The sequence below is a fragment of the Lithobates pipiens genome, unplaced genomic scaffold (genome assembly GCF_037356315.1).
Source record: "Lithobates pipiens isolate NorthernLeopardFrog02 unplaced genomic scaffold, aLitPip1_a1.2 Scaffold_13, whole genome shotgun sequence".
Taxonomy (NCBI): Eukaryota; Metazoa; Chordata; class Amphibia; order Anura; family Ranidae; genus Lithobates; species Lithobates pipiens.
The window spans coordinates 268,358,600-268,378,641 of NW_027507718.1; the positions used below are offsets into that span (position 1 = coordinate 268,358,600).

General features: G+C 37.5%; 1 protein-coding gene across 1 annotated transcript in view; it reads right to left on the reverse strand.

Moving 5' to 3' along the window:
* Positions 1–621: 621 nt before the first annotated feature.
* Positions 622–20,042, reverse strand: part of LOC143974840 (NADP-dependent alcohol dehydrogenase) — a 33,608-nt gene continuing 14,187 nt past the window's right edge. The window contains exons 3-9 of the mRNA XM_077476594.1: positions 18,891–19,029; positions 16,383–16,470; positions 11,622–11,838; positions 7,470–7,730; positions 5,952–6,087; positions 3,260–3,395; positions 622–1,532 (exon numbers count right to left, since the gene is read on the reverse strand). Coding sequence (XP_077332720.1) covers positions 1,508–1,532; positions 3,260–3,395; positions 5,952–6,087; positions 7,470–7,730; positions 11,622–11,838; positions 16,383–16,470; positions 18,891–19,029 — 1,002 coding nt within the window. The 3' untranslated portion in view covers positions 622–1,507. The remainder of the gene's footprint in view (positions 1,533–3,259; positions 3,396–5,951; positions 6,088–7,469; positions 7,731–11,621; positions 11,839–16,382; positions 16,471–18,890; positions 19,030–20,042) is intronic.

Consider the following 20,042-nt stretch of genomic DNA (forward strand, 5'->3'; position numbering starts at 1 on the left):
CACCTATTAGCAAAAGTATGTAGGAATAGGACACACACCCCCTGACATGACCTTTTAATAGAGAATTATACATAAAAAGAGATTTGTTAAATCCACACGTGTTTTTTTTTTTTTTAACCATTACTATTTCTTGATATTGGCTTATGAAATTTACAAAGGTAACAATTTAGAAATTGGATGAAAGGTTTAGCGCTGAGAAACACTTTTTAAAAGATAAATAGTGCATTTTATATACAACTATATAGATCAGACCAAAATGAGGGACAAATGAGGAGGAAAGAGGGACAGAGGGACATTGCTCCAAATCAGGAAAAGTCCCTCGAAATTAGGGACAGTTGGGAGCTATGCCCTTGTATCAGTGAGTTGAATCTTATATAACATACCAAGAGCTCTAAAGTTAATATAGATATCAGGGGGGGCATGGGAAAACCCTGTCACGTTCTGTTGGAGAAGGGGAAGTATAAAGACTGGGTCTCATTAATCCTTGTGTAAAAGTGTAAAGGTTTGACATCCAAGCCATCATATGTTGCACCAATCCTACATAGTACATACTGTAGATGACTTCATGATGACTTGTATGTACGCTTAAAGATTATCAAAAAAAAACAAAACACACAAAAATGTTGAAAATAAGATTAATTTTATTATTATTAGCTTGACAGCATACAAAAAATCAACACACTTTCTTGTAATTTAACTTAATTAAACGATTCTTACAGATCTTGATATAGTAATAACATAGAACTAAAAGTCATGGTCTGATTAGTAACTGGCCACTCAGGTATACACACCTTGGGCTCATTCAGGAACAAAGTTCAAATTGCAATTATAATACATAAGGAATTATTTAGTTGAGAACCAAGGTCTAAGGGCAACTTAATAATCGACACTTGCTGCATTGAGATGGGCTTTTCTGAATCAATGGCAGATTCACCCCTACAGAGCTTTCAGGTACAGACACTGGTGGTCAGAAGGTGCATAAGTATGTTTTCCTATGAACTCCATTGCTTGGCCAACACTGCTATGAAACAAAGCTAATCTAACTTTAAATCTAACTAACTTCAAGTGCAGAGTGGTAAGAACACAATTTACAATGGGGAACATAAAGCTATCAATCATATGCCATTTAACTGCAGCTAGGTCAGTTTAAGAGATTAATTCTGATTGGCTGCAATGGGTTACAGCGCTCTGCATATAGCCAATGTACTTTGAACTGCTTTAGTGAATAGTCTCATGTTTATTGATTTGTTATTAGATCTACCCTATTTTCTATATATGCTAAGATTTCAGGCAAAAATTGTACACAAATAATATACTATGCAGTGTTAAAGAATAATTACAACTTAAAACTCTGAATCAAATGTAACATACACCTTTCATTAGAGAATAAACACGTCCATGTTAAATATTATTGAATACGAAAGAGTGAACATTTTATTGAATAGAAAAGCGTGAAACAGACTGAAAAGTGCAACAAGAAATCTTTGCTGGTAGATCCATTTGCCGCTTAGTATACCATAATGCTCCGAACCCTAAAGACATAAATGGGGAAAACTTTATTAGCATTATTTAAGATTTAGACATTATATGTTTTCAGTACAGTGAGGGCATGTTATAAAGAAAAGTCTTCATTGCCTAATTTCACTATGCATATTATTGATTGCTGTAGCTTTTATCAAAAGTGGAACTAAACCCTCCTATCCTTTACAGCCACGGAAGATGCCATCTTATCCTCTGTTTGATCTGCAGATGCCATGGTGCTGCACATGTGATCCGCAATGACACCAACCATTTGATGGCTGGACAGTTCATTTAAGAGCACAAGTTACAGTTTTAATGCATGACATGCCTTGAGTGCAACTGTTTTTGGAAACTGTTAACCACTTAATCCCCGGATCAAATTGCAGCCAAAGGACCAAGCCCCTTTTTGCTATTCGGCGCTGCGTCGTTTTAACTGACAATTGCACGGTCATGCGACGTGGCTCTCAAACAAAATTGGCATTATTTTTTTCCAACAAATAGAGATTTCTTTTGGTGGTATTTGATCACCTCTGCGGTTTTTATTTTTTCCGCTATAGACAAAAATAGAGCGACAATTTTGAAAAAAAATGCAATATTTTTTACTTTTTGCTATAATAAATATCCCCAAAAAATATATATACATTTTTTTTTCCTCAGTTTAGGCCAATACGTATTCTTCTACATATTTTTGGTAAAAAAAATCGATTATTGATTGGTTTGCACAAACGTTATAGCGTTTACAAAATAGGGGATAGTTTTATAGCATTTTTATTAATATTTTTTTTTACTAGTAATGGCTGTGATCAGCGATTTTTATTGTGACTGCTACATTATGGCGGACACATCGGACACTTTTGACACATTTTTGGGGCCATTGTCATTTATACAGCAATCAGTGCTATTTAAATGCACTGATTCCTGTGTAAATGACACTAGCAGTGAAGGAGTTAACCACTAGGGGGCGGGGAGGGGTTAAGTGTGTGTGTTTTTTTTTTTAACTGTAGGGGGCAAGGCTTGGAGTCTGATGTCATTGATCGTCTTTCCCTATAACAGGGAACAGGTGATCAGTGACAGGCTCAGTAGGAAGCATGAGGAGAGGTTTGTTTACACCAGTGTTTCTGAATTCCAGTCCTCATGGCCCCCTAACAGGTCATGTTTTCAGGCTTTCCATTATTTTGCACAGGTGATTTGATCAGTTTCACTGCCTTAGTAATTACCCCAGCTGTTTCATCTGAGGGAAATCCTGAAAACATGACCTGTTATTGGGCCATGAGGACTGGAATTGAGAAACACTGGTTTACACAGACCTCTCCTCGTTCTTCAGCTCTGTGACCCGATCGCAGGACACCAGAGGCAACCAGTCACGGAGCTCAGGACCGGGTCGGGAGCACGTCGATCCACGGCTGGGCCCTTAAAGAGCTGCGTACAGATAAGTGCTTTCGCCCAGCCATGCCATTCTGCGGAGGTATATGTGCAGGAGGCGGTCCTTAAGCGGTTAAATTGATTTAAGGACATTGCTTTAATATTTTGATCGTATTAAGATGTAATGAGCTATGCAAATTAACAGCACATCCTTCTGTTTGAAAGACTGAGGCATAGGTTAAGTCAGCCATCGAATATTCATATACATTTTTTTTTGTTTTTTTTTAAATCATAATAGGATACCTTTTAACATAAAACTTATTATTCATCTAGTTTTATACTAAGTATGCAATAATTTTCAGTTTTATATACATACCCTTGTCCACTGGAGAGTAGCTCAAATGCCTTGTTGATTTGATCCAGTGTCAATTTTGTGCTCACCAAGTAGTTAACATTGATTTTTTTCTTCATGTAATCATCTACAAGCTTTGTGACTTCTTCTCCTTTAAAACCTACAAAATAAAATCTAATTTTATTCACTTCTGAGACAAGGATGGGCACCCAAGGAGTAGATGCCAAAATGTGACCCCCCCCCCAATGTTCGGGAATGACAGCTGCTGTCAGCTAGCCCTGGGGTCAATAATGTTTTGTCAATCAAAAAACAAACTGGATGGGGTGGGAGTGTTGCTAGTGTGATTTAGGTATTTTGAGGATTGGGAAACAGCTAAAATTTCATTAACATTATGATAACCAAAATGTATTCTTTCTTTTTGGAGATAAAAGTGCACATTTTATTTTGAGAATTGTTCCTTTTATATAGACTGTAAAGTTACTTTTTTAATGAAAGAATAAACACAAATTTTCTTGAAAAGATAACTAAGAGAGAGAAGAGATACAGGAGTTAATGCGGTATTAAACCTCAAGCCAAAAATGTAATATATTGCAGCTTACTAATCACTAGATTTGATGGCTACATCAGTTTTCTTTTCTTATGCCCCGTACACATGAGCGAATTCTGCTCAAGCTTGCCTTGCATACACACAGTCACACAAAAGTCCTCTGAACTTTCGACCGTCAAGAACACGGTGAGGTACAACACTACAACGAGCCGAGAAAATTAAGTTGAATGCTTCCAAGCATGTGTTGAATTGTTTCCGAGAATGCGTAGGAATTTTGCACGTTGGAATTTGTACAGACGATCGCATTTTCAGATAGGAACTTTTCCCGACTGAAAAATAGACAAAATGCTCTCAATCTTTTGCTGGCTGGAATTCCGCCAGCAAAAGACCGATGGAGCATACACATGGTTGCATTTTCTGACAAAAAGCTCTCATCTGAGTTTTGCTGGAATTTCCGATTGTGTGTACGCGGCATGAGGCTTTTCCCCTCTGTTTTTACCTGGTGCTCTGACCCCCACTCTGTGTGAATAAGCACAGGGGGCACATTTGGACATCTGCATTGTCAGTTTTGGGGGGAAGGTAGTGGTAGATGTATTAGCAGTTTTAAATATACTAGCGAATTGAAGCCAAACTCCAGCTAATACAGCAGTTACAGCTAACAGTTTTTTCCTTTTGGGATAAAGTTTTTACATACTGTATTTATTGGCGTATAACACTCACTTTTTCACCCTGAAAATTGGGTGCAAATAGTGTGTGCGTGTTATATGCCAATACTTCAATTTTAGCTGCCTAAATGAAGTATTGGCGTATAACAGTGAGGGGGCGGGACGAGCGCCTTCAGATTACATACAGTGAAAATATCCTGTTTACTTGGCGGCCTCTGTAATAGGAAGTCCCGTCTCCTGGGTCGCCATTGGACCACTGTTCTGTCTATCATAGGAGATCCTCACTGTATGTAATCTGTCGGCACTCGTCCCGCCTCCTCCCTGTCCCCTCTAGGCTGCAGATGGGCATCAATCAGGCTGCACTGATGGCAACTGCATTAAAGGCAATAGTGAGGCTGCTGCATTGATGGCAATGGTGAGGCTGCTGCATTGATGGCACTTTTGAGGCTGCTGCATTGATGGCACTTGTGAGGCTGTTGCATTGATGTGAACTGATGAGGCTGCATTGATGGCACTTGTGAGGCTGCAGATGGGCATTGTTCAGGCTGCATTGATGGCAATGGTGAAGCTGCAGATGAGCAACGACCCTTATTTTTCTTCAAAGTTCCTTATGTAAAATGTTACGTTTTTTCCTGAAACTTCCCTCTTAAAATGAATGTGCGTGTTATATGTCTGTGCGTGTTATACGCTGATAAATACGGTAAATAAATAAAAGTTGATCATTTTAAGCACCATTGCTAGTATTAAATGGTATGGTCCATCTCTGCCATTTATGCATTCTGTTTGAGAGCTCGTTATTATGAAAAACAATTGACTTACTGCCTGGATCATCAGATGAAAATAGAAGAAACAAAGATTAAAAAAGAAAATCAATGAAGCTATTGCATGTAATAAATGGTATGCTGCAATATAATGAATGTTTGCTTTTAGGATGATTACCTCTTTAATAAAAAAAATTAAAATTAATGATTTATAGGTAAAAATTAGTTAATAAGGGCTAAATGTTTATTTAAACACCCCCTATTTTTTTTCCTTTTTTCTCTAAGTTCAGGCTGTAAGAACTCCCCTGGTGTAAACCACATGGATGGGCTGTTACACTACAGATAGAACAAATTCTCACCCCAGCTTTCCCTTTCCCTACAAGAGTCCCTGATGTTAGTATTATTCTATGCAATATGATAGAATTATTTGTAGTTAACCAGTATATCATTTTAAAAAAATATTTTCTGAATTTACAAGAAACATGACACATTTCAGATCTTCAATGTTGTATTGTGCCATAATTGGTTTCATGGTCATTCATATTCTCTTTTCTGTGTGCCCTAGGGTGCCCCATGTGTGCCACTAATTTTTAGTTTTTGGTGTCCCCGAGGGTTTTAGAATCCTAGCAACAGCCTTGCTAGAGATAAAGTTACATAAATATTGTACATACAAACATGCAACGATACATACACATATGTACACTTAAAGCTACAGATATCTTACAGGTAAAATATAGTCATACCTCCAAAGATAGATCCTTTCATTGACCGACCTGTCAGTAGTAAGAGTGGGTCAAGAGGAAAACGCTCGTTTGGAGATGCTAATCCAAGCACTACAGTCACTCCGCTACCACAGTAAGTGGATTGCAATGCATTCATCTGAAAAATTATTTTTTATCACATATGTAAAAGCATACACACCAAGAACTGCATGGCATTTACCTTGATTATGTGAAATTAGTAATTCAAGGAAAAAAAATGAATGGCTTTGTAAAGATTTTAATACATTATATAAAATATATTCTATTATTTAATAAGGATTAAACTGTATATCTGGGTATGGACATGAATATAAAGTAAATGCATTCTCAATTCACAGGACTCACTACAGTTTACTTGCTCTACAAATTAAAGTTTATTATGATCATTGGAAAAACTTCCAATGAGGACAATTAGTCTGGTGACTCCGAGGACAACCAGAGATTTCCTAATTTTAGAAGGATTTCCTCTCACTTACTGGTTTGGCTATGGGACAGCAAGTCAAAGTAAATCTCCTCAATGGGCACAGATAGAAAAAAACTAGTAGGGATCATAACCCTCCCTTACTCTAATGAAAATGACAAGTAATGCAATTTTCAGCGCTCACTACAGTTTACCTCCTCTGCTAATAGAGTTTATTACGATCTTGTTTTTTACCCTTTGGTAGACCATTCATATTGCTTGTATTACTACTCTCCCTCAATGTATTGCATTCTGTGAATGGAGGAGGAGTTATTGAATTACAGGTCTCCATTACCCATTCATAAAATGCAATGCATTGTGAGAGAGTAGTGATACAAGCAATATGAACGGTGGGGAGGAAAAAAAGGGTGATTTACGCAACTTTTCTCAGTAACAGCAGCTGCTGTTATCTCCCACAGATAGTCACTCTGGGCAGTATCTGGAGGCTATGAAGAAGGCACTGCAAGGAAGATTTTTATCAGAAGCATCTGCCTTCAGGTAATAGGATAAATACCATTACATGTAACTTAAAAATTGATGCTATATACGAAAAAATAAACTTTCGTTTTACACTGTAATTAATGGCAAAACTTTTTCTTTAGTTTTGGATAGGGTGGAGGTGATTAGATCATCCGTTGGGTTTTTATTGTTGCCTGTGCCCCTGTTATGGAGAATAACCCTCTATTTGTCCTGTTGACCATTATTACCGAAAGTTAAAGTAAAAGAATATTCCAGATTTTGGGTTGCCCCCAGAACAGTATTAGAGGGAAAAACTTCCAATGCGGACACATGTCCTGGTGACCCTGGTGAACCAGGGATTTCCTAACTTTGGAAGGATTTCCTCTTACTTTCTGTTTTGGCTATAGGATGGGAAGTGAAGGGAAATCTCCCCAGTAGGGCACAGATGGTAAAAAACTGGAAGGGTTTTTAGTTGTATTTAGTTCTAGTTTAAATTTGTAATTGGCAAGTCACATTCTAGATTGTTTAGTATGTATATTTAAATATATAATAAATTATAACATCAGCATATTTTTACATACCATAGTTTCAATTCGTCCAGCACATTCAATGGCATAATCTACACCTCCATTAGTCTTCTCACAAATGACCTCATAGATTGGTTTATCATAATCTTTTGGGTCTAGGCATTCTGTGGCTCCCAGTTCAATGGCTTTGGGAAATTTGTCTTTATGGGTTCCAACACCAAAAATACGTGAAGCTCCAGCAGCTTTGCATCCAACTATGGCTGAGAAGCCAACACCTCCCAATCCGAAAACAGCACAGGTAGAGCCTGGAGTTACCTGAAGGAAAAGAAACGCTTAAAGCCTAAGTGTAGCTAAAATAAAAATAAACCTTATGCCAGTTCCTCTTCTGTTAGTAGAAATCTTCCTGCATTCATGCTCCCCCAACCCTCACCGCCATAACCTTCTGGTGCAACTAAGGGGCTGTTATAAACTCTCATCAAGAGAGACTGATTATGCCCATCTTTTCTTCCCACATCCTCCATTCATAGAAGTCATGCTATAATTTCTATGAACCAGGATCTATGAATGGAGGAGGCAGATCATCATTCACCAGTCCTCCATTCAATCATTCACCAGTCCCCCACTCTAGATCCTGTTTCAATAATTGAAGCTGTAGTCCTGCTTCTTCGAATGAATAGCTAGGCAGAAAGGACAGGCATAGTCAGGCACTGTGAGAGCCTGTCATTTAGGGGTGGGGGGTCTTGAACAGAGGAAGATTACTACTAACAAATGAGGAATCAGCACAAGGCACAAATCCTCCTAACTATAAGTTATGTCGCTTGTACTGATTTTTCTGATTTTTGTTCTAGCTACACTTAGCTTTAAAGTTATTAAAACAACCTAATGGTGGTATCAGTGCTTTCATGCTTGAAAAAGCATAGGCAGTTTTATCTATTTTTCATGCATTCATTTAATGTTTTTTTTTGTTTTTTTTTGCATGATATGATACAGTGATATTGATTTTTGAGGGTTCACTCCATTACCACATTTATGGTAAAATAAGCGGTTTTCAACCCAAGAACAAAGTTACATTCCTAACAATGTTATAATTTAAAACATTGTTTTTACAAAACATATCACTTACACATTTTATAATCAAAAATTTGGGAAAAAATACTGCGCTAAAGAAATCTCTCAACAATAAGTTTAAGTATCTAAAGGCTGCGATTGATACGATGTGATACACACCTATAAAGCATATAAGTCAGGAATTTCAACCCCGCTCACAATTACAAAAATGTAAAAAATATATCTAAAACCTATAACAGAATAATATGTATACACTATAACTAGTCAAAAATTATAATACAAAAACCCAACTAAGTGAATAATAAAAATATACTCTATAACTCATACAATAATCAAGTGTACAAAAAAATATATATATAAAGTGCTTCAAAAATTATATATAAGCAACAGTTCCTCATAAAAACGTAGTCATGAGCATACAGTGGTAAAGTGCACAGAATTTTTGTGAACAATCAGAAATATTATGAATAGAGTGCTCAAAAATTATATATAAGAAAACAGTTCTTCATCAAGATGTAATCGTGGGCATAACAGTCCAATAATCATAAGTGTTTCTTCTCAAGAAATCCTATGCGGGTGCAAGAGAGAGAATTTCCTTCACCAACACCGTGCTGATAAATGGTAAAAATGCGCGCTTACCAAATCCCAGAATCAGAAAGGCATTTGATATCAGAAATCTTAGGGGTCATCACACAGGGACATCACCTCGTTTTCACGTGGTTGGACCATTCATAAAAGGCAACCAAAGACTCCCATAGCGTAAAACCGTAAACCAAAATCTTTTATTCCATAATAAAAAACATACTTACAAACATAAAGGTCAAATCAGCGTTAAGAAAAGCCGGCCGGCAAAGCGAACGCCCAAATGTCACATGATTTGCGTCAAGCACGTCAAGACCACCCTACGTACGTTTCGCCATATGTGGCATCGTCTGGGGCATGGGCGACGCGCTGACGCATCACGTTTTATATACACAAACTAGAACCAAGCCTCGTGCCTTTTATGAATGGTCCAACCACGTGAAAACGAGGTGATGTCCCTGTGTGATGACCCCTAAGATTTCTGATATCAAATGCCTTTCTGATTCTGGGATTTGGTAAGCGCGCATTTTTACCATTTATCAGCACGGTGTTGGTGAAGGAAATTCTCTCTCTTGCACCCGCATAGGTCTTCTTGAGAAGAAACACTTATGATTATTGGACTGTTATGCCCACGATTACATCTTGATGAAGAACTGTTTTCTTATATATAATTTTTGAGCACTCTATTCATAATATTTCTGATTGTTCACAAAAATTCTGTGCACTTTACCACTGTATGCTCATGACTACGTTTTTATGAGGAACTGTTGCTTATATATAATTTTTGAAGCACTTTATGTATATATTTTTTTGTACACTTGATTATTGTATGAGTTATAGAGTATATTTTTATTATTCACTTAGTTGGGTTTTTGTATTATAATTTTTGACTAGTTATAGTGTATACATATTATTCTGTTATAGGTTTTAGATATATTTTTTAGATTTTTGTAATTGTGAGCGCGGTTGAAATTCCTGACTTATACATTTTATAATCACAAAGGGATGAAGAGCAAATTATAAATTAGCTGCACGTCCTCAGAATATTGGTTGAAAATGACTATTCTCAGTTCACACTGCTGTGAAGCAATTTTGACGTGATTTTGTAGTGTGATTATGTAGTGCAACTTTGATGTGACTATGCATATTCTATGGGGCCAAATCACACTTTAAATTGCACGAAAGTAGCACCGTGCTGAGTCGCATCAATGAGAATGGGTGCCATTGAATGAATATAATATGTTTCCCTTGTCATGTGACTCTGTGCGCATCAGGCATCTGAAGTTGCACTAGTGTGACTCAGCACCTAATACAAATTATGTGAATTGGATCCTCTTTATAGTTCACATATCTCTTAACTTAGACCTATAATTACTTAAGTCTGTTCAAAACAAAATCTGACATCCAATAATATACTGCATCAGGTGTTATACATGTGTATATTATATATATATATATATATATGTATATATATATATATATATATATATATATATATATATATATATATATATATATATATATAGTTGTATTTAAAAGCTGGCCATGAGCTCCATTCAAGTGTTTCTAGGTTAGATTACACTAAAATATGTTTGAGGAATGCATTTGCATAGTATCTCAAATTATGATCACATAATCATACTGTACATTGTAGTTTTATAGGAGATCACAGTAAGAGAAACAGCATCAGATGCTGAGCTGTGTCAGAGACTCTGTACATACACACAGGAAAGAATATAAATGCTACATCAACAGGATGCATATGTTTGCATTATACTTGGTACAATATCTTAGACCAGTGGTTCTCAACCTCATTCTTCAAGTACCCCCAACGTGCCATGTTTTCAGGTTTTACTTTACTTTGCACAGCTGCTTTAAATCAATATCAATGACATGGTATTGATAACAGCTATTTTATCTAAGGGATGTTCCCCAAATATGACTCGTTGCGGTACTTGAGGACTGAGGTTGAGAACCACTGTCTTAGACTATGACTCGGGATAATGCCTCATCACAAATTGGCCAGATTTCTGGAAATAAATGGAAATTAAGGTCTTGTCAGGAGAAGTCCCATGGTCCCTTTTAGAGGCCATAAATTCTGGTGTTACACTAAGCATTAATTAGCACATATGTACCTAACATAATGAAAACATATTTGATGCTATGTACAGTAGGTCTAATAACAGACCCAGTGTTCAGGGTTTGTTCATCCAGGTAGTACTTGCTGTTGTCCCAGCTCACAAAAGTTTTGAAGCAAGCCATTCTTGATAGCATCTACAACATTGTTTTATTAGTACTCCTCATCTTCTCCTTTCTTTTAATATAAAATCTACTGTGGCTTTAATATAACAGCCAATCAAAGGAACAAGAGGTAGGGAAGTCAAGATACAGCATGCAGCCTAATGAAAACTTATTCACAAACTGAATGCAGATAGATATATAAATTCTGAACCACATTAATGCAAAACAAAGTAATGGATATGTACATATACCCAAAATATTGAAAACAATCCTTTATTGCCCGTGGTTTCATAATAAAATGAAAATGATAATTACCTTAGCAGTGTTTATTGCTGCACCATATCCAGTAGCAAATCCACAGCCAATAAGGCAACTTTCAAGAGGGGCTTTAGGGTCTATTTTGGCAACAGCTATATCAGCCACAACAGTATATTCAGTGAAAGTGCTTGTACCCATTAAGTTGTAAATTGGTTTGCCTCTACAAGTAAATCGGCTGGTCATGTCCGCCATCAGCCCTGTTTTGGCACCCAGGCTGTTTAATAAAACAATATTAGAATAATAAGATGAAAAGAGCTTTAAAACATCAGTGCAATGCCAGTAAAGATTTTGTTCAGCTTAAAAAAAAAAAAAGACTTGGATGTTAAAGGTTTATTCCACTTAACTCATATTTTAATTACAGATGGATCTTTAAAACAGTATTAGAATAGTACATGTTAAATCATGTACAGTGACTGTAAACCTTTACATATACTCAGTGAAGTGACTGGCCTCAGGTGAAACACAGAGATGAAAAAAATCCTCCTACATACATTCTATCTGTTTTTCTGCAGCCATCTTCTGTACAGTGCTTCAAAGTACAGACTTTATACAGCTTGGCTGAGCTTCAGAAATCAGGGTGTGAGGAGCTGAAGTTACACTCTGCAGAGCTTAGTGAAGAGAGCTCTGAGATCTGATTGGAAGGAAGGAACACACCCCCCTTCATACAGCACACAGGAACAGAAGTGAGGCTGTCAATCACATACTGTGTGCTGGAGCTACCTCCCTCCCCTGTCACATTATTTCTTTTGGTGTCAGGAAAATTTGTCAGAAGTTACTCATTCTGGTAGCGGAGGAACGAGGCAGCAGATAGAAATGACACTCCAGTGCGCTGAATTGAGCCAAATACACACTATAGAGGCAGATGCTTTTTTCATATTTTATGTCTAAGGTTTACAAGCACTCTAGATGAAATATTAATGAAAATGGAAGGCAACTCTTAGGATGCAGTTATTAACTGGCTAACAAAATGTGGTATGTCCAATATCATTGGCAGTTTGCAGCTAAAATGTTTTGTACCTAATAAGCATTGTTGCCTTATGAGTTTATGCGAAAATCTCCATTAAAAGCTGTACAGTATTGCAATTATGAATATGTTTAATTTAGATTTGTACATTTAAGTTTGTATCAATGTGAGTGTGTTAGAAAGAAGTCAGAAGTCTTGTGTATCTAAACAATGGAACCCAACCCTCTTTGTTCTACAAATATTCACTTCAAAGGATCCCTCGTTTAGATATGCAATGAAGGTGGCCAGCCCGTCATCAATACTTAGCTTCTCTGGAAAGGTCAAGTTAAATCTCCCGCTTAAAATAGTCTGTGCCAAGAATTAGCATTAAAGGGGGCTGACTTATGCAAAGGACAGGGATTGTAGATGTAGCCAAACCTTAACCAGGAATAGGGAGGCCCACCAATCAGAGCCACACCATGCCAACCAATGAGGCACTGACCTGTAATGATACACACAGATTCGATGGGAGGGGAAGAGTACACAATCTCTGGTAGAGCAGTCAACTGAATGGAACCTTTGTGGGCAGTAGCCTGGTAACTATGAAATGTCTGCAGATTAATGTTTTAAGGAATATACTCTGTATTCCTTCATGTAATCCATGATTTTTACCCTTTTCCTGTACAATAGATAGATTGTGTGTATAAGTCTAGGCCTCCTTACTATTTACCAATAAATTCTTGTTATTGTGTTAAAGCTTTTACTCATGGTAAAAGAACTCTCATTAACCCAAATCATATCTGAGAGATATTAAATCTCAAATATAGTTTATGGGTAACGGGTATATTTTTTGAATAAGCACATTTAAAGTTGACAAATGTAAATTTATTAATAACAAATTGTCAAGTTATTTATACAACTAAAGCAATTCTGATAACTGACAATTTTCTATTTGTACATTCATTTTAGCTAGGATAAATCTGTTGAAAACCATACCTCATAGGTTTGCTTTAGCAGTGTTTTAAAAAATGGCAGATGGGAGTCTCTGTTGAATGTATGGATAATGAACAGCATAGCTGCGGGTGCATTCAGGGAAAAAAACACTATAGACACTGTAATGTTACTAAGGAAATAGAAGGCACCAAGTTTCTTCACATACTATATAGTCTCTAATACTATTATAATATTTATATATGTAATTTATATATTTGAATTTGTTTTACATATGGATTGTTTTAGAGTGCAGAACATTTGATTTTCGGAGAACATATGACATTTATATTTTATGAATGATATGAAATAGTACACAATGGCATTTTATGTAAACGGTGACCCCGCCCCCCTCTGACATCATGGGGAAAGCCATTTCCATTATTTAAGTGTCAGAATAAGCGGAGCGTCACACTGCTGAAGACTCCCACAGAGGCGGATCGTGCGGACGGCGAGGAGAAGAAGCCGGAGCAAGATGCGGGACGAGAAGAGCGGAGGAAGAAGAATATGAAGAAGAAGATTAAGAAGAAGATGGCGAAAAAGAAGATGGAGAAAAAGATGGAGAAGAAGAAGATGAAGAAAAAGAGCAACACAGAAGGAAGACCAGAAGAAAGAAGAAACGCAAAGAAGAAGAATTTAATAAAGGACTTGTCAAAAACTGTCTTTTGTCTTTTTGAACCTTTTTGTCACTTTTTTTGTGAAATGGTAGGGGTACATTTGTACCACATTACCAATTCACACTGGGGGGGATCTGGGAGTCCCCTTGTTAAAGGGGGCTTTCATATTCCGATAATCCCCCACCCACAGAACCCCACAACCACCGGACAAAGGTTGTGGGGATGAGGCCCTTCTCCCCATCAACATGGGGACAAGGTGCTTTGAGGGGCTACCTCAAAGAACCCTCCTAATGTTGAGGGCATGTGGCCTGGTACGGTTCAGGAGGGGAGGCGCTCTCTCTTCCCCCTCTTTTTCTGCAGCCTGCCAGGCTGCGTGCTCAGCTCAGAGTCTGGTATGGATTTTTGGGGGGACCCACACCATTTTTTTTTATTTTGGTGCGGGGCTCCCCTTAAAATCCATACCAGACCTGAAGGGTCTGGTATGGATTTTGAGGGGAACCCCCACACCATTTTTTTTTAAATTGGCGCAGGGGTCCCCTTAATACCCATACCAGACCTGAAGGGCTTGGTATGAAATTTAACGGGACCCCCACGCATTTTTTTAAAAATTTTGGTTCAGGCTTCCCCTGTGGGGAAATCCCCATGCCATTTTTATCAATGAACTTTTATGTGTATTGCGGACCGACAATTCATTGTAGCCGTGAGTAGTTTTAAATTACTTTTTTTTCCTTTAGAAATGTCATTTTGCTGTCAGACTGTTCTAAACACGGGAAACATGCGCCCTTTTACAGGCATACTATAGAAGCCCCCCCCCCCCCAGGTACGAAATTTAAAAGAATATTACACTTTTATTGTTTTACTTTAAGCATTATTAAAATCACTGTTCCCGAAAAAACGGCTGTTTTTGAAACTTTTTTTTGCATCGATACACCGAGGTTCCCAAACACTTTTTATGACAATACCATGCATATAAGCCTTTAAAATTAGCACTTTTGATTTCTCCCATAGACTTTTAAAGGGTGTTCCACAGCTTTCGAATTTTCTGCAAACACCCAAAATTGTTCGCCCTTTCGACAAGCTGCCGAACTGCCAATGTTCGAGTCGAACATGAGTTTGACTCGAACATAAAGCTCATCCCTGTTACCATAATATATTAGATTTTTGTAAGGCAGGAAACTGAAGTATGTAAATTTTCCAGGATGACCATCAAGCATCTAGGATGTCAGTATGGCCTAATCTTGCTTGTCTACATATGTCTTTTGTGAAATCTGGAAAAGATCCAGCTGCACAAACATTTGTTCGTATCAAATGGCAATTGTTAAACTCTTCCCATTCTTCATTCACTGAATTCAACAACAACAAAAAAAAGTTGTTTTACTTACTCAGGCTATTATGAATTCTGAAATAAAGGCAAATTTTTGCCTTTCCATTTATAGGATCTGAATTTCAAATGAAAACATGCACAGTCCCATGCCTAGCCCCATTAGCCAAAATACAGCAGACTGCGCTCAAAAACTTACATTAACACGTTACTGCAATCAGTCAAGATTTTTCTATAGGGCAGTGAACTGTTGCCCACTGGCTGAACAAAAACAAAAAAATAACAACAAATCTTTAGATTCCTGTGTACATTCTAAGCCCTTGTACACACGGTCGGACATTCCGACTGTTTCCATCGGAATATCTGACCAACAAAATTTTCGAGCAGGCTTATAAAATTTTCCGACAACATGATCCGATCGAACTTTGTCCGATCGTGTGTAGAGAATTCTGATCGGACAAAGTGCCACGCATGCTCAGATCAAATTCCTAGGCCAAAGCTATTGGCTAGTAGCCTGAACGTAGTCCCATCGTAATGAAATAACGTCATCACATTCTGAACGATCGGATTGTCCGACCGTGTGTATGCAACAGTTTCGGACAAAATCCCTCGGACAATATCCAACGGATTTGGTTGTCAGAATGTCCAACCGTGTGTACAAGGGCTAATACATTTTTAAACAGTTGTTAACCATCCATGAAATTGTGCCTATTCACTTTTAGACTTTAGGGCACCCTTAATAGAAGTCAAGCATTGTTATTATATACCTGTAAAGATAGACATGATAACATTAAAACTATAATTCAACAGTTAAGGATATAAAGTTTGCTTTATGCTCTCAGAACTTGCAGTTAGAATAGGCACTATAAGCAAAATTATGTTCTTACTCATTTTTTTCACAGAAGTTGCTATTTGAACTTTTACAGGCTCTGCAAGATCCACACTGGGGCACAAAAAGCGGAATTACTTTGTCACCTGCAAACAGAAATGAGGATTTAGAAAACATTTTATCTGTAAAGAAAATGAGGTCCAAAACATCATGACATACAGACTAACTACTCAATATACTGTAAAAAACGTTTCTCATCAATGTTGTTAACAAAAAAAAAAACACACAAGAACATGGTATTCCTACTGGTACATTAAAATCATCCACGTTTATCTTTTTTTTTTTTTTTGTTTAATATGTTTTTATTGATTTTTACATTTTGAAAAAACAGTACCAGAAAGGTAAAAAATAACATGTACAAAAAGGATAGAGAAACAGTACAGTAAAACATATCACAGTCTACAAGTAGATCTGGGCTTAGATTAAAAATAACATGACAAGAAATAACATCCAAGATCCATGTGTGCACTGTAAACAGGGAAGCAATGAGTAAAATAAATGTTGTAATTATGGGGAGGAGGGAAGCTCTGATTACAGCTCCTACTTCCACATCCCCGGAGAAAGAAGTGAAAAAGAAGCAAAAAGGAAGGGGGTGTATGTTCTCTGAAGGCTGATGACCCTATCACCTCCAACCTCTAAAAAAGCAATGAGTCAAAATTAAAGGAGGGCCATATGTAGGATTCAATCCATGGCTCCCATATTTTATGAAATATTGTAGTTTTATCTGTTTTACAAGCAGTCAATACTTCTGACTACTACTGACTTCGCTATAACCCTCTTTGCTGCTGTGAGAATATGTGTCGCCAATTTGAATTGAGTATCAGTACATTCCTCATATCGTCTGCCCAATAGGACATTGTAGGGATCAATAGAAAAGGATTTACTCGTAACCTTGGAGATCATCTGAAAAACCCTGATCCAAAATCATTTCAGTCTAGGGAAGTCCCATCAAATGTGTTTGAAAGAGCCATCTTCTTGGCATCCCCCAAAGTACTTGGCACCCTCCAAAGGGGACTGGGTTGGATTTACCAATGGAATACAAAAGGCGTCAAGGAAGTTGGAAGAAAATTATCTTTCTAAATGCAGTGCAAGATATGTTTTTGCATAGCATTAAATCGATGATGCAGGATAGGGACAGGTAATACCTGAGAAAAATATAAAATTTTGCACAACAGTGTCATCTTCACTGCCATGATCCTTTCCAACCAGGAGATATTGTGTTTCTCCCAGGAGGTGAGAAGCGAGAACAAGTGAACAAACAGTTTTGGATAGTTTGTTTGATATACTGTATCATAATTCAGAGTGAGATGAATTACCAGGTAGGGCAAGGATGAAAAGGTCCAAGAAAATGCAAAGCAGAGTTGAAGAGCATGGAATGTTTCCTTGATAAATAGAAATGCAAAGCTTTCAACTTACATTCATTAATATAAAGTCCAGAAAGTTGACCAAAAAGTAAACATAAAAGACAAGAGGGAGATAAGGTATCAACTGCAAATAGGCAACTTTGATGGTGATCCCTGTGACATCTTGGTGCTGTTGGATTGCTTGGGCTAGGGGTTCAAATCAAGAACAAATAATAATGGGGATGGAGGACAACTCTGCCTTGGGACTGGACTCTGTCGCATCTTGGTGATGTTGAATTGCTTGGGCTAGCTGTTCAATTCCAAGAACAAATAATAATGGGGATGGGGGACAACCCTGACTCCTTCTTCTGACAACTGCAAATTCTTATGAACAAAATGGCAAGTATCTAATCAATGCAGAGTGCTGTATAGCATCCCGATCCATGTAAGAATGCCCTATTTCTGCAGGACAAAGTATAAATAGTCTCAGCTGAGAGAGAAAAATACTTTTTATCTTGAGCGAAACTGGGATGGATCTCCAAATGACAGAGAAAAACAGCAAATTCAGTGTGCTGGAGTAAGTGAAATTGCAATAACTCCAATTTATTAAACATAGCACACTTGCATGTTAAAACATGATTGATAGCATAGTGGTACAAAGAAGGAAAACTGTCAAACTGACAACAGGGTCATGGGCGGCCAAAGCTCATTAATGCAATTGAGGCCCAAAGGATGGCCCATGTAGTCTGATACAATAGAAGAGCAACTGTAGCTCAAATTGCTCAAAAAAGTTAATGCTAATTCTGATAGAAAGGTACCAGAACACAACAGTGCATCATAATTTGTTGAATATTGGGCTGCATAGCTGCAGGGTAGTCAGGGTGCCCATGCTGACCCCTGTCCACCTCTAAAAGTGCATACAATAGGCACGTGAACCATGGAGAAATGGAAGAAGGTGGCCTGGTCTGATGTAGAAGTTGGACTTCTCCAACCCTATGTGGAAGTATTGGAGCATTGCCTAATCAGGACTTCCCAGGATTCCAGTGAAAACAGAGAATAATTAATTCTGTTGTAGGTATAGACAAGCACCACTGAGTGCCTATACTTAATACATGCCAGAAGTTTTTAGAATTCATGAAGTGATAGCGTCACTTTAAACTCACCTGGTTTTACACAAGTTACTCCCGCCCCAATACTTTCAACAACTCCAACTGCTTCATGGCCCAAAATTACTGGGAATTTGGAAGGAATAATTTCTTTCAGTACACTGCTGTCTGATCCACAAATACCAGAACTAAGAATCTGGGAAAAATAGGTGAAAATAAACAAATTTGATATACAATAATCATGACATCTTTTGAGGTTGTAATGATCCTAGAAATTTTGGTGGAAATAATGGGGGGTAGGGGGGAAATTGGTCTTGTTCTGAGCTCAGCAAAGAATTGGGATGTTTAAACATGCAGCTACTCTAGGTAATTTGTGTGCACAGAGTGGCTAAATGTTCCAGAAATAATTCTATATGCTTACAATATCTAAAATGCAATCACTAATATCTCGCATAAACTTTAACATGCTAACGTATTTCCAAAAGTTGTTATAAAATAATAGCTGATGATCCAGCCATGAAGGTCCTTTGTTCAGCCACTTCTTGCTATAGGATATCTCCCAGTTGTCTCCTAATTGTGCTTCTGTATTGTCACTCTGTCAGAAGCACCCATGACAGATACTACAGGCAGCAGTTCCAACACATTGTACGAGCATTATCTGCATTTATCACATTTATGATAAAGATGGTTTAGTGCATTCTTTTTCAACCACCTACGTTTTTTCAGGTGTGCCAAAATGTAAAAAAAAATCCCAAAAAGTGTATACAAGCCAGCGGGTGGATCAAACCTGCCTTTTAGGTCATTAAAGCTACAGGTTTTCATTTTTACACCATTACAACCTTCTAGCTGCCAGCATCTAATAATGTCATCAGTTGATAAGGAGGACATTAAGAGCCTTCACAGCATGCTTGCTTACCCCTTCTTTGCCCCTCTCTATCATCACTGGGGTCACATTAACTAAATGAGAGAGAGAGAGAGAGAGAGAGAGAGAGAGAGAGAGAGAGAGAGAGAGAGAGAGAGAGAGACAGACAGACAGACAGAGAGAAGAGAAACATTGTGAAAAAGTGTGTTTGATTTGGAAGAATAAATCACCCTCTAACGTTGGGTGTCCTGCATGTGTAGATATTTTTGCCATATATATACTCATAGATATATATATATATATATATATATATACTGTATATATATATATATATAATATTAGTTTTG